The 15,759-nt window shown below is 35.9% G+C and overlaps 1 protein-coding gene across 1 annotated transcript; it reads left to right on the top strand.

The window, feature by feature from the left end:
* The first annotated feature begins 3,986 nt into the window (after window positions 1–3,986).
* Window positions 3,987–10,437, top strand: LOC123524395 (uncharacterized). The gene is made up of 5 exons (XM_053539963.1): window positions 3,987–4,123; window positions 6,291–6,498; window positions 6,807–6,974; window positions 9,168–9,326; window positions 9,996–10,437. Exons 2-5 carry the CDS (start codon window positions 6,315–6,317, stop codon window positions 10,205–10,207), a joined length of 723 nt encoding a protein of 240 aa, XP_053395938.1. The 5' UTR covers window positions 3,987–4,123; window positions 6,291–6,314; the 3' UTR covers window positions 10,208–10,437.
* Window positions 10,438–15,759: the final 5,322 nt, after the last annotated feature.

Raw genomic sequence — 15,759 nt, 5'->3', positions numbered from 1 at the left:
ACAAACAGGTCTCAAATTAAAGAAGTCTTAGATAACCATGATATACACAAATTATAAGTATAACAATAACTATGTTTTAAAAGAATTTCCATGCGTCGCAAAGATTAATTCACGACAATTAAGATGTGCAAAAAGGAAAGTATGTCCCATAAAATAATATACATGTTCCAGATTTGAACCAAGAGGGCGTTAGCCCGACTGGTTAAATACTGAAGCATCTGAACGATGAACCGTGGTAAATTAGACGATAAGTAATGTATCGGATCTTATGTGGCATTTTTACGTCATAATTGACGTCATAATGCTCTCTTACCGGTCTGCGCGTCAACCGTTGTTTATCGCTGTATATACAGAGCTTGATTTCCTTCTTTGTTTAACTGGAAATCAAACCGAGTCATGTTAGAATGAATTATCTCATTTTACACTGCATGAACGAACTCATGTTGCGTCGAACGTCTTCACGCTGCATGGCACCATAACTGGTAGGACGGTTTCACATTTCGATGCATCGCAACAACTTTTTTAAAGTGTCGTTTGTTTAAATGGATGGAATGAAGTTTTGTACTGAATGGTATCTAAATACAATGCATTGACAGAATAGTTACTGAACGGGATGGAATTTTAGACTAGACGGCGTTAAATTGCACTGCACTGTCTGGCTTGTTAATGAATGGGTTGTATATTTACTAATTTTGGCGGTAACCGCCGCCCATACCTTTCCTTACAAGTATTTATTCATCTTCTCTCAGTGAATCGTACTGGCAAAATACCATTGCAGTGTAAACTAATGTGTCAGCTTTACAAGCACCCTGGTAAAAAGAAATGGTAAAATATTGTTTTTCAATAACAGTAACGTTAATTGTTCAATGCATTTTGTTTTGATTTTCATTACTACCGAATTGTACACAGATGCTCATAGATCGTTTTATATATGTTTTATTTACAACAGTCTCACACAAGTTCAGTATTTTTTTCTTGCTACTCTCCAAGGTGTAGAGGGTTTAAGTGAACGCACTTACAAATGTAACAATAAACACGGTTTCTTGTAGCCTACTAATTCCCTAGGCACATAATACTTTTTACGGACACAATAGCAATCCTCATCATCAAGGAGTTTTGACTCCGCATCAGAAAAAGAAATCTTGCATTAAATGCTGTGGATACTGCTGCTTAATTACAGATTGTTTACATTTGTAACATAAACCTTTGAAACAAGTGTAGGAGGGAGGGGCGTGAAAGTCTTCAGGGCTTCTGTCGATTTACCTTTTTTTCCCCTGAGGATTTGGATCTTTTGCGTATCTTGTATTAATATCTCCCCTTTCAGAGCATTTCCCTCGCAACATTGCTTATACTTTTCCTTTTAAGTGACATTTCGTTTGACAGAACCCTTGCGTTTTTTCGAAGAATGTGCTTGCAACATCTACGGATACTGAAACAGTTTCCTTGTCTGTAGGAAGAGCACATTTATCAACTTGTACGTCATACGTAGGCGAGGCATACAAGTAACTGAGGGCATGATTCTAGACCACTTTTTGCCTTCTTTGTCTATATAAAGCCGCCATTTTTGTTTGGGAGCAGTTAGTTTTCGAGATGAGATGTAGAAACTCATACGAACGAAATGACGTCACATTAGTAAGCTTGTCCATCATTCGAGACCTAGGTGGAGGAGGAAATGGTTGAGAAGTTACTAGTAACAGATGCTCAGGTAAGGAGATATGTTTAAGGACTGATTAAAGAGATGTATCAAGCAGGTACCATTTGGTTTATAGGGCTGACTCTCATATGAAAGGTCGGGTATTTTTTCTCAAATATTTCCTCCTCTACATAGGTCTAGAATGGTGGTAAACCATACTAACGTGCTGTCATTTCGTTCATATGAGTTTAAACGTCACATTTCGAAAAACTGATTGCTCCCAGTCCTCCCAATCAAAGATGGCGTTTTTATATAGACAAAGAAGGCTAAAAGTGGTATAGAATCATGCATTCAACTACACATACGTATTAAGTTGCAGGCATGATCTTTATTCCCATGTTCTCGTACACTTCCATATAACAAAAGATTGATCTCAGCTCTTATGGGAAATAATTTTGTTTACAGGTTTCATCTTTACTTATGCGTCTTGTTTTTTGTCTATACAATATCGGGTATATAAAGCTAGTCTTTGTTTTTCATGGTCTATAGTTTCCCGCTTTACTTTCCGACTCGGTGAATTTCTCGTTTTATTGCATTTAAGTAATTTAATTTTCACTCGAGATAAAGTATATGGCAGTGAAAGTTGATTTGTGTGCTCTGTTACAACCCTCCCTCCATGCCTTGTCAATATCTACAGTTTGAACTTCAGATGTATCTGGTGGTGTAATTCTTATTCTAGGAAATGTCGTTTGCTTTCAAATGTCATGTGTTGCTGTACAGATGTTTTATAACATATACACTGTTCATGTTTTCTTACATAAATTTCGTTTCAAATCACTTGCCCCTTATCGGTGTGGGTGCGTTAAATACTTCATGCCCGCTCGTGATGAAATAATGCACGGAGGAGCACCTGGGGTTTTCTCCACCATGAAAGCTGGAAAGTCGCCCTGTGACCTGTAATTGTTTTGATGCGGCGTTAAACCCAACAAAAACAAATATATTTACTCATATAAAGATCTATGCCTTCCAATTTTACAATAAAGTGATGATTTTTCTGTCCCGTTTCGGCGTGTCCGTCTTACAATAAGATGTTTGTTAGAAAATGCTTTCGTGCCAAGGATTATATTTTACATTGCTTTATGTGCAGTAAGAAATTGGCAAGCTGAGAACCATTTAACCTAATCGCAAAAAAGAAACTTTCATAAAAAGAAGGTGTAGAAAAAGTGATGTTCTATAAAGATACGTACATCAGAACTGAATTGGTCGTTTGTAATAGGAAACAAGGATCGAAAGAAATTAGTGCCCTTTACCTAGCTGAAGTCTTATTCCGTGCAATAAAGGCGGAGATATAACTTATAGTACAGAAAGTAAGTCATACATAGTAAGTAGTACATTTTCCCATTCGTGGCCTGTTCTAATGGTATAGCTAGGGGTAGGGTATAACATGTACAGTGTTTAGCCAGTGCTTTAGCAACTGGCTATAGCTCTTAATCAACTACCAAGTTTCAACTACGCGTCGTTTGAGTTTTCCTTCTATTTCTATATGACCGCATCACAAAAATATTCTGGACGTGTAAAAATAGTCCCATATTTTATTTTTATATAATATTGGTATTGTGTGAATGTGTGAGCAACTGAGGACTACTGTTTTAAACAACAAAAACAAGCAGAAAGGGATTCTAGAATAATTATGAACCTTATATTCACATTCGAAATATTCTGAATCATTCCGCTCTATGGTTAGGGTTTAGGGTAAGGGTAAAGGTTAGGGTTGAAATTTTCCCCAACCCGGGGCAAACTTGGCTTTACATAGAGTTGAATAGGGAAAACCTTTAAAAATCTTCTTGTCTTGAACCACAATGCACAGAGCTTAGATATTTGGCATGCACCATGGTCCAGTAGACCTCTGCCGACATTGTTCAAATCATGACCGGTCTATGCACAATGAACTGTTGATTCTTCAGGTGTATCTAAGCACTGGCTATCTGTCCTTTAAGGGCTTTGATTTTCTTTCTGGTCTGATGCCATTGATCTTATCTGTATCTATTGTATCATCATCTGATTCATTTCATTGAACTTCAATGAGTCTTATATTATTTTTGCCAGTAAAAATATTAATGCCTTCCTTTAAAAGATTGTCCATCCATACCGCCTTTTGGAGAATAAATTGCGCACGTTTCTGGTTTCTCTTTAGATACTCTTGAACCAGAAGCCTACATTTGTCACATGCGTTCGTCATTCCAATTAATGAAAACCAAGTTAGTCAAAGCTTTAAACATCCTTGTTATTTTCCTTGAAACCATGAAAATGATTACATAACCCTTCGTTTGACAAATGATTATTTATCTATGAAGTTTATCTCTTGAAAATCAGGTCACGAAAATGCATTTGTATGCATACAAAAGCTGGTCATTATTTTAAGGGACGCATATGACCAGGAGAAATTTCGCAGGTGCAATAAATAACGTTGCTGTGGATAAAACTTATAAGGTATAAATACTAGTTTACTTCTCCTTTTGAAATAATGTGAAGTAATGTTCGGGGTGACCTGACATTCTCATAAGAAACGTAATCCTTTGTAAAAATTGAAAATCTAACAATTTAGATATATTTAACATTATTATCATTATTATTATCATCATCATCATTATCATAGGTGCACTCTTTACATGCGTATAAACGCGTTAAAAGTGCTTTACAGAAAAGTTTCGGAAGAATACCTATAGTTTATTAGCTTTGTATTCGGGAAATATGCTCGAGTTCTGCAGCGGAAATATTGCGAGACTTTAGGAGCTCTCAAAATTAGGGCTCTTTTGTACCTATAAAATTGGAATCCCGCGATTATGTCCACTTTTCTTCAATATGTTAAAAGCAATTGCTTTGAACTTTGCAAACTAATTTATCATCAATAGGGGCGTATGTCGGCCAAGACCCATAACTCTGGTGTGCATTTTGGCCCGTTATGTACTTGGGATATTTGAATTTCTGGGTTGAAATTTTTGTTCAGATCAACGTATCCTGTATTCTTACTTTGATACTTTATTTATTATCATGAGGTTAGTAAGAAGTCACGAACAATAACTCTCTCTTGCAGTTTGAGAGAATTATTACCCTTTTTATCTTAGATAATTTGTATTTCTTTTTTCTTTCTTTAATTTATTATGTCCACTTTTCTTGGATACTATAGCTTAGAAACTTTATATATTTTTAATTCTCAAAAGAAGAGTAAGAGGTCAAGAACTATAACTCCTTACTTGCTTATTACCTTATGTAAAACACTAACAGACGAGCGTTGGCACCCGTACGAGATGCTCTTACAAATAGTCGTGACAACTTTGCTACAGTTATTTCTGCTGTTGAATGTACGTCTGCAATATAATAATTAGACACCGTTTTGATTTGGTTAGGATTTCATTTTAAAGGCTCATAATGCCTTTGTTTAAAATCAGACTGCCACATTTTCCATTATGAACATGAAATACATTAATTGCTTGCTAAATCATATTTCTGATAATTACTTTCTTTAACATTTGTCAGAGGTTTGAATATTGCTAAATATACTATAATGTTTTATTGAATATATCAATTTAATTCTATTACCTCCCTTTAATGCTCTAACTACAACAGTTCATTTGCAACATTGATGTAAGTACGCATAACATCTATTTGGAAAGCTGTTTCATTTGTTTTTAAGATAAAAAATTAAAGCATTATCATGGAACTTTAAGCAAGCTTTTAAATTAAAACATTTACGACATTGTTGCCTATCAGTTATACACACACTCACGTTGATATATCACTGCAAAAATATTTAATATAAATAATGTAGACTACGTTAGACCATTTACATATATTTTCATTTCGGTTCGGTAAATCTACTGTAAATTCTTTTAACGTGTTAGACATCCTTATCACTTTCGAAATTTTGATATTCTAATTCTACTTTAAAACTTTATTACTGTTTTGACTGATTTTAAAATACACCATCATTTCTGCCCAATTTAGAGAGTCAGTTATAGAATCGTCTTGAACGGTTGGAAGCTGCACCGTTATTTCTATAAAAAGAAGCAGAAAGCAGACCGGAGACTACAGTATTTTCTCTTCAAACTTTCTCTTTCTAACTTAGCGTCAACATGGGAAAGCTAAAAAAGTATTAACGTAAACCATATTTTTATTTTGTTTACTTGTGCAAATTTAATACCGATATAAAGAAAAAGAGTAATCAAATATTAAAAAAATATAAACTTTGATACTCATAACCTGTCTTGGTTTATACTATATCATCATTTTGCAACAGGTTGCAATCAGATAAAAAATAAATAAACTGATAATAGAGATAAAGTTGATGTCAGCCAGCAAGTTTACAAGGCCACAATAACAATTTTGATAAGAATATCACGTGCATTAAAGTTTATTGCAAGCACAGTCATTGAAAAGAGTAATGATATTTTTTTTTTCCAAAGACGAAATTAACATATGAAAAGAATATAAAACTTGATAAAACATTCCCGATAACCGCCTTTCAGTGTAATATTATTTAAGATCCCCATCTATGTAATTAACACTTGGTGGAAAACGAAGCAAATTTAAAATGGACAAACGTAGTTCTAAATCCAGTTCAGATCCAAAAACATGTAGAGTTACGGGTCTTTTTCAGTAAGGAACACCCACTAGACAGACGATGGGTGCATGCGAAGTCTTATGTGCGATTTGTTGCTTTATTTTCCCGCCATTCATTCTGCAGTCAGTTGGACTGTTCTCTCCAGAATGGGTATCTAACTCGGCGTGTGATTCTGTCGGGTTGATATATAGCTGTTGCACGGGGACAAACAACAACTCCTGTAGTAATACCAATGGGGGAGATGGTAAGATCTAAATGTGTGTTTTCGTTGGCGACTAGTCTGCTCCAAACTTGCCGATAATGATTATAACGCCATTTCTTAGAGACATCAGGTTTGTGTAAATGCATTTCAAATGTCTACAATGTATAGGTGATAGGTTGGAAGCGTTCAACATTTTAAAATACATGTATACTCTAGTAGAATATACTAAAGTGATACAAGTAAAGCCATGCTATTTTTGGCATCAACATAATAAAATAGTATCCCGTTTATTTATACAACACCAATATTTTCAGTTGAAGAAGTTTATTACTATGATAAAATCATTTCAGAACTTGACGTTCGGGTTCTTGGTCTCGAGGCCACATCCTTTGCTATGATGTTTCTAGCAGTGTTAGGAATGAGCTGTGGGACCTGTTGCAACAGTGACGATGACGATGACGAGACAGGATGGTGTGGAATTTTGGGAGGCTGCTGTTTTATCTTATTACCTATTGCAGGTAATCGCTATTTTATCCTAGTGTATAATAATCGTTATTTTTATTTTAGTGCCTGTTGCGGTTAATCATTGTTATCTCTTACTGCATGCTGCGGATTATCGTTGTTGCGTTTATTCCATGCTGCTGGCTATCGCTGTTTTCTCTTGGTGCCTGTTGCGAATAATCGTTGTTTTATTTTAGTGCCTGTTGCGAATAAAAATTGTTTTATCTTGGTGTCTGTTGCGGGTTGGGTTTTTTCTTGGTGCGAGTAATCGTTGTTTTATATGATTGCATGTTGCGTGTTATCGTTATAGCGCTTTTTTCCTTGTTGTGAGTACTCGTTATTTTTTCGTTTGTGTCCGTTGCGGGTAATCGTTGTTGCGTCTTACGAGTAATCATTTTTATCTTTGACCTGTTGCGATTAATCGTTGTTTGCTCTTAGGGCCTGTTGCTAGTAATCGTTTTAGCATATTATTCCCTGTTGCAGGTAGTCGTTGTTTTCTGTAAGTACCTACTGCGAGTAAACGTTGTTGCGTCTTATTTATTGTTGTCAGTATCGTTCTTTTATCTTCATGTCTGTTGCGAGTGATCGTTGCTTTAGTGACAGCTACGGCTCATCCTTGTTGCCTCTTATTCCTTGGTGCGAATACTCGTTTTGTTTTATCTTTGTGCATGTTGCAGGTAATCGTTGCGATGTCTTATTCTTTGTTGCGAGTAATTTTCCTTTATGTTAGTGTCTATTTAGAATAATTGTTGTTTTGATCTAAGTAAGCTTTATTACGTCTTATTCCTTGTTGCAAGTAATCGTTGCTGGGTCTTATTCCTAATGCAAGTAATCGCTATTTTACCTTTGTGCATGTTGCAGGTAATTGTTGTTGTGTCTTATTTCTTGCTGTCAGTAATCGTGCTTTTATCTTAATGCCTATTGCGAATAATCGTTGTTTTCTCTTATTGCCTGTTGTGGGTAATTGTTACAGGATCTTTTCCTTGTTGCGAGAAGTCGTTGTTTTCTCTTATTGACTGTTGCGGGTAATTGTTACAGGATCTTTTCCTTGTTGCGAGAATTCGTTGTTTTCTCTTATTGACTGTTGTGGGTAATCGTTGTTGCGTCTATTTACTTGTTGCGAGTAATCGTTGTTATCGTTGTTTACTCTTAGTGACAGCTGCGGGTAATCCTTGTTTCCTCTTATTCCTTGTTGCGAATACTCATTTTCTTTTATCTTTGTTCAGGTAATTGTACTTTTATCTTAGTGTCAATTTAGAGTAATCTTTGTTTTATCTTAGTGTCTGTTGCGGGTAATCGTTGATGAGTCTTATTCTTTGTTTCGAGTAATCATTGTTTTATCTTTTGCTTGTAGCAGGTAATTAATGCTGCGTCTTATTCCTGTGTGAGTATTCGTTGTTTTATCTTAGTGCCTGTTGCGGGTTATCGTTGCTGCATCTTTCTCCTTGTTGGGAACAATCGTTGTTTTATCTTTGTGAATGTTGCGGGTAATCGTTGTTGCGTGTTATTCTTGTGTGAGTAGTCATCGTTTTATCTTAGTTCATGTTGCGAATAACTGTTGTTTATCTTAATTTCTGTTGCGAATAATCGTTTGTTTTCTTTCTGTTAGCGCCTGTTGCGGATAATCGTTTCTGCATCTTATTTCTTTTTGTGTGTAATTGTTCTTTTATCTTAGTTCCTGTTGCGGGTAATCCTTGCTGCGCCTTATTACAGTGTGAGTAGTCGTTGTTTTATCTTAGTTCCTCTTGCGAATTATCATTGTTTTATCTTAATGCCTGTTGCATGTAATCGTTGTTTCATCTTATAGCCTGGTGTGGTTGATGGTGTTTGCGTCTTATTCTCGTTGTTTCCAGCCTATTCCCTAAAGGATGTAATCGAAGGTTTCAACTGAAATACATATAAAGTGTTCTTTTTTAGTTTGATAAAGATTACAATGACAATTTTATTATGAGACCTTTGACAATCATTTATATCTGTAAAATAATAAATTCACACCAAAAATTAAGTAATCTAAAAAATAGATTTCTCAAGAAACTTTAAGAATTTGTCAAATCGCCTCGGTAAATTGTTCATCTGTTATTATCATATTTAATGATATGTTTTCATTTTACATAATCGCACCAGTAGTTTCAACTTATTTAAAACAGATGTTTCGGTTTTTGAATAACTTTTTAGGTCAGTCATCTATTGTTTCTCCTGTATGGTTTTAGGTCTTTTCAGTTTCATTGGTTGTATGATCATAGCGGCCAATTATTCAACGTCTCAGCTCGGATGGTCGTTCTACCTCTGCCTGACTTCTGGATGCTTCATTTTACTTTTGACTATAATAATGTGCTGTTGCCTGCGTAAATTCATGAAGGATGATGACGGTTTGTATGATTAAAGTATTTGTAGTATATCGCATGACTCATAGATAGCTAGATAGATTTATTTCAACATAAAAATGTACAATTTACATGGCGAATTATAATTAAAACATACAATCAAACAATAAACAAACATGTATGAATTAATATAGCCATGTCAATCAACATTATATGTTAAGGATAACACAAAAAAGAGTTAAAATAAACTCTTATTTCCATTGTGGTCACCGCTTGCACCTGTGAAATAGTCGTTATCGCAAATTTGTGATCTCGTTGACTACATTTATATTGAATAAAGTACACTGTGTAATTAACTACCCGCAATCCACTTTAGCCATACAAAACTTTAGACATACATATAATCACTGATTTGGGATAAAGATCGAAAGTGTCAGGGACATGAAGATGGCAGCTTACTATATACGTATATCGATATCCATTTGAAACCAGAATGTTTTTACTTTTAGCATTATGTTTTAACTTGTTAGTTTATTAAGGACTAAATTTTAGTTTTGTACTTTCCAAATAGATATTTTACATACATTGAGCTGTTAAAAATTGTATGGAGGCCGAAAACCGAATATTTTCACGCGTGCAATGTATTTCATACGCATTTGAACTGTAAACAGTACTTAAACGCTTACTCAAGATTTGCTTGTGTACGTTTTTCAGATATACCTTCGAGGCACCAGGCATCTTCAAGTAGTGTTATGCCTTATGAAGGTGGTGGTGCGGCAGCCCCGTACGGAGGAGCGCGTATTGCCGTTGCTCAAGTCGAACAGCAAGCAGTAATTCACGATGAAGACAGTGGGAGTTTGTTTGTCTTTATGAGGAAGATAAATATTGCCCATGTTGTTCATACGTTCAGACACGACGATTATTAGAAACATAAACATTAATCATGCATGATGTATTGATACATGTTCAATTCATCAACAGAGGTATATAATGAGACCAGAAGTTTGTTTCTTTTATTTTTTCATAAAATACAAAATGTTCTATTGCGTTCAGTTTTATATTTTCTTTAGAATAAGATTTACTTAATTCAAGATAAAGCTAACTTATTTGAGGGCAAACGAATACACGAAATAAAGATAATTTCACACATTAGTCATTACTGTTTGTCTCATTATTTAAAATATCTATGTTCAATGTTCTGTTACAACAGAGTTCCATTCAGTAATAGGTCTCGTGATGGGTGTTACACTTCTTTGCTCTATAAGAAGCACCAGGGGAGATTTGAAATGCTTCGAACAGTCTCTGGTGCTGTTTGTTACTCTCAAGTCATCCTTTAATTTGTAGCCGATGACCCCAACCTTTGTATGCTGTCTTTCCGCACCTAAAATTGAAAAACACACTGTATTTACCAGAAGGCACTCTTAATAATACTTTACTGTTATTTGACAGTGTATTCTTGTAACGGACAGCTGGGATACTTTGTAAAATTCTGTATGTACTATTTAACAAACAACATTTCTACCAAAATATTTTGAACATTGAACTATGAAAATTTGCCTGTCATCATTTTGATATTGATGAATTGATATATTTTCATCAAATCCTGAAGATTTACAATTGGGAACACAGCAGTTAAACACCATGAGTTTAAGACAATACTAGTCAATCTTTGCAATGTGTGCATATGGTATGTAAACAAACACACTGGCAGGGAAACTCTCTTTTTACCTGTTCCGGGTCACGTGATAAATGTTGTCGATATGCAGTTACTGTACTGTATACTCTACTTCTATTCAGTACCGTACCGGACTGGTATATACTGTAATGTATTGTATTGTCCTTGCCCTGTACTATACTGACAGGACCGGGTATCATTATATTGCAATGAGTTACATCTTTTGGATTGCTATCGTACCTTATTGTATTATTGTGTAATGATGTAAAATGATAAGCTCTGTAACTTGCGCTTTGTCTTATTATATCACATGTAGCATATCATTTTGTGTTATTTATACAAGAGGTCTCCGCTGACTTCGAACCACTTTCCCATCACCTTTGTGGATTCGAGCCCAGCATTACACGTAGAGTTCATTTCATTTGAGGAAGTTATCAAGCAAGCTTGTGAAAGACCGCCGGTTTAACACATGTGCCCAACGTTGTTGTGCATACTACTACATAAATTAAAATAACATAATCAAGACATTAAACACATTGCCTTGGCCTTATAAATGAATCAAGTCACGACAAGTGTTTGCAGAGCGACGTTATATTTTACGAACCTTTTCTTTTATTTCCACTGGTAGATAATCCACGGCATTCAAGCCAACGTTTCAGCTCAAATACTGAATGCTCATTTATATCATTTGAGCGAAACTTCGCCCTTGGAACACGGTTTCCGTCAATTTTTATTGAGAACCGTTTCTCAGAAGCTATCGTGTTTGTTGTGTATATCACGCGGTACACATAACATATATTGATGACGTCACTGGCGATTGCATTCTAAAAATAGCCGTAAATAGGCCATATTCATGCGTTTTGTTGTAGCTGCACTTATTTTTCAGAGAATGAAAAATATGTAATATGCCGTTTTGCACTAATAAGTGTAGTGGCTTTTCATTTTCCGTCTTTAATCCCATTGAGTCGGAGCAAAGCCCCGACCCAAAAATGATTACTCACAAAAAAGAAAAAAGGCGCGACAACGATCAACCGCAACAAGGAAAAAACGCAACAACGATTACCACAACTGGCACTAAGATAAGACAACGATTACTCGCAATAGGAACGAAGATAAAAAATGATTACTCACAAAAAAGAAGAAAGGCGCGACAACGATTAACCGCAACAAGGAAAAACACGCAACAACGATTACCCGCAACAGACACTAAGTTAAAACAACCATTACTCGCAACAAGGAATAAGATGCGGTAACGATTACCCACAACATGCGCAAGGATGAAACAGCGATTACTTGTAACAAGGAATAAGACGAAGCACTGATAACCCGCAACAGGCACTAAGATAAAATAATGATTATCCGTGACAGGTACTAATATAAAACACTGTATACCCGCAACAGTACTAAGATAAAACAATGATTACCAACAAGGAATAAATCGCAATGTTGCCACATACGTATCTATACATACATCAATGCAAACATTTAAAAGCGTTGGATCAGACGCTATAACAACGTGATGATTATCGGGGGCCCTTTGTATTCTTCAGATAGTCATCTGTGAAGCAATTCTTGATTATAAACACATGTGAAGAATGCAGCTATAATAATGATTATGATAATAGCTATAACAGACTTGATGTCAGCCAACAAGTTTACAAGACCACAGCGCAGTATATACTATGACGTTCAATCTTTAAAAGAGTTCTTTGAAAACATTTCAGTCAGCAATATCTTGTCCTTTTTAAATCAGATAGGCATTTATCACAAAATCTGAAATCGTATATTTTTCTTTTACACATTTTGCAATATTGTTGTTTGTCACTAATATTTTAACCCTTTATATACGTTTTTGCATAAATGTTTTTAGACGTGCTTTACAATTTACTAAACATGTTATATGTTTATACTTTTTTACATAATTGTTTTTAGAGATGCTTTACAATTTACGTTTTCAAAGCGCTTTTTTCGGCAATATATGGCCTTTTTGTGTCGGTCCGCCGTAAAATCTAACTCACTCACTCAAAATAACAATTTTGATAAAAAAATATCACGTACATTAAATTTTATTGCCAGCACAATCATTCAAATTTCTTCCGAAGACGAAACTAACGTATGAAAAGAATATAAAAATTATATATATAATTCGATAAAACATAATTATCCCAAGGTATGCAATTAACTCAATGGCTGGAAACTAAACAAAATGTGCGAAAGTAGTTCTAAATTCAGTTCATATTGTAACCAGCCTTTTTCAGTAAGAACCACCTAATAGACAGACGATGGGTGCATTCAAAGGCTTCTGTGCGACTTGTCGCATTATTTTCCCGCCATTCATTCTGCAGTCAGTTGGAGTGTTCTATCCAGAATGGGTATCTAATTCGACGTGTGATTCTGTCGGGTTGATATATAGCTGTTGCACGGGGACAAACAACAATTTCTGTGGAAATACCAATGGTGGAGATGGTAAGATCTAAATGTGTGTTTCCTTTGGCGACTACTCACTGTAAATGATTAACACGTCATTTCTCAGTTGAATAAGAGTAAGTCTAGAAATACATGTATAGTCTAATAGAACAGACTATAGCGTTAGTAGTAAAGCCATCTTATTTTTCACATTAACATATAAAATAAGTTTTCAGCGCATAATACAATACAAATACTTTCAATAAAAGAAATGTATCTCGGTTATTATGATAAAATCATTTCAGAACTTGACGTTAGCGTTCTTGGTCTTGAGGCCACATCCTTTGCAATGATGTTTCTAGCAGTGTTAGTAATGTGTTGCGACTGCAGAAGTGACGATGACAAAGAAGACGAGACAGGATGTTGTGGAGCTTTGGGAACCTGCTGTATCATCTTATTACCTGTTGCGGGTAATCGTTGTTTTATCTTAGTGCCTTTTGCGGGTAATCGTTGTTGTTGCGGGTTGTTTTATCTTACTTCTTACTGCATGTGATCTTTGTTATTGCGAGTAATCGTTTGTGTTATCTAAGTGCATCCTGCGGGTAATCGTTGTTGCTGCGAGTAATAGTTGTTTTATTTTAGTGTCTGTTGCGGGTAATCATTGTTTTATCTTAATGCCTACTGAGAGTAATCGTTGTTTTAGTCTGCGGGTTATCTTTGTTGTTGCAAGTACTCGTTGTTTTATCTTAGTGTCTGCTGCAGGTAATCGTTTTGGCTGTTGTAATCGCTGTTTTACCTTAGTGTCTGTTGCGAGTAATTAGTGTTGTTGTTGCGGATAATCGTTGTTTTATCTTAGTTTTATCTTAGTGTATGTTGTGTATGTTGCGGGTAATCCTTGATGCTGCGAGTAGTCGTTGTTTTATCTTAGTGCCTGCTGAGCGTAATCATTGCTGCTGTAATTAATAGTTGTTTTATCATAGTGCCTGTTGTTGATAATCATTGTTACTGCGAGTAATCATTGTTTCATCTTAGTGTCTGCTGCGAGTAATTGTTGTTACTGCGAGTAATCGTTGTTTTATCTTAGTGCCTGCCGCGGGTAATCGTTTTTTTTATCTAAGTGTCTGATGTGGGAAATCGTTGTTGCTACAAGTAATCGTTGCTCCATCTTAGTGCCTGCTACGAGAAATCGTTGTTACTGCATGTTATCGTTGTTTTATCGTAATCTCTGCTGCGGGTTCTCGTTGTTTTTATCTTAGTGTCGTAATCGTTGTTACTGCGAGTAATCGTTGTTGCTTCGAATAATCATTGTTTTATGAGAGTAATCGCTGTTGCTGCGGGGAATCATTGTTGCTGCTAGAAAACGTTGTTTTATTTTAGTGCCTGCTGCGAGTAATCGTTGTTGTTGCAAGTAATTGTTTTGTCCTAGTGTCTGTTGTGGGTAATAGTTGTTGCTTTGAGTAATTGTTGTTGGTGCGGATATCCGTCATTGTTGCTGCGGGTAATCGTTGTTATTGCCGGTAGTTGTTTATCTTAGTGTCTGCTGCGGGTAATCGTTGGAGCTGGGAGTAATCGTTGTTTTATCTTAGTGTCTGCTGCGGGTAGTCGTTGTTGCTGCTAGTAATTGTTGCTTTATCCTAGTGCCTGCTGGGAGTTATCGTTTTTGCTACAAGTAATCGTCGCTGCTGCGGGTAATCGTTGTTGTTGCAGGTAATTGTTTTATCTTAGTTCCTGCTGTGGGTAATAGTTGTTGTTGCAAGTAATTGTTTTGTCCTAGTGTCTGTTGTGGGTAATAGTTGTTGCTTTGAGTAATTGTTGTTGGTGCGGATATCCGTCATTGTTGCTGCGGGTAATCGTTGTTATTGCCGGTAGTTGTTTATCTTAGTGTCTGCTGCGGGTAATCGTTGGAGCTGGGAGTAATCGTTGTTTTATCTTAGTGTCTGCTGCGGGTAGTCGTTGTTGCTGCTAGTAATTGTTGCTTTATCCTAGTGCCTGCTGGGAGTTATCGTTGTTGCTACAAGTAATCGTCGCTGCTGCGGGTAATCGTTGTTGTTGCAGGTAATTGTTTTATCTTAGTTCCTGCTGTGGGTAATCGTTGTTGCTTCGAATAATCGTTGTTTAATCTTAGTGTCAGCTGCGTGTAATCGTTGTTGCTGCGAGTAATCGTCGCTGCGGGTAATTGGTGTTTTATCTTAGTGTCTGCTGCGAGTAATATTTGTTGCTTCGAGAAATCGTTGTTGCTGCGGGTAATCGTTTTTGTTGCAGGTAATTGTGTAATCTTAGTGTCTGCTGCGGGAAATCGGTGTAATTGCGAGTTATCGTTGTTTTATCATAGTGCCTGCTGCGAGTAATTGTTGTTGCTGCAAGTAATCGCTGTTGTTGCAGGTAATTGTTTTATCT

Source organism: Mercenaria mercenaria, chromosome 3, assembly GCF_021730395.1.
Source record: "Mercenaria mercenaria strain notata chromosome 3, MADL_Memer_1, whole genome shotgun sequence".
Taxonomy (NCBI): Eukaryota; Metazoa; Mollusca; class Bivalvia; order Venerida; family Veneridae; genus Mercenaria; species Mercenaria mercenaria.
The sequence above is the reverse complement of the archived record's forward strand: the minus strand, read 5'-3'. Positions and strand labels throughout refer to the sequence as shown.

Bases quoted from the DNA above. Each gene is read 5' to 3' on its own strand.
- LOC123524395 (XM_053539963.1), top strand. From the start codon at position 6,315: ATGGGTGCATGCGAAGTCTTATGTGCGATTTGTTGCTTTATTTTCCCG. The intron at 6,499-6,806 runs GTAAGATCTAAA...AAATCATTTCAG, and splicing joins TAATACCAATGGGGGAGATG to AACTTGACGTTCGGGTTCTT. The intron at 6,975-9,167 runs GTAATCGCTATT...GTATGGTTTTAG, and splicing joins TATCTTATTACCTATTGCAG to GTCTTTTCAGTTTCATTGGT.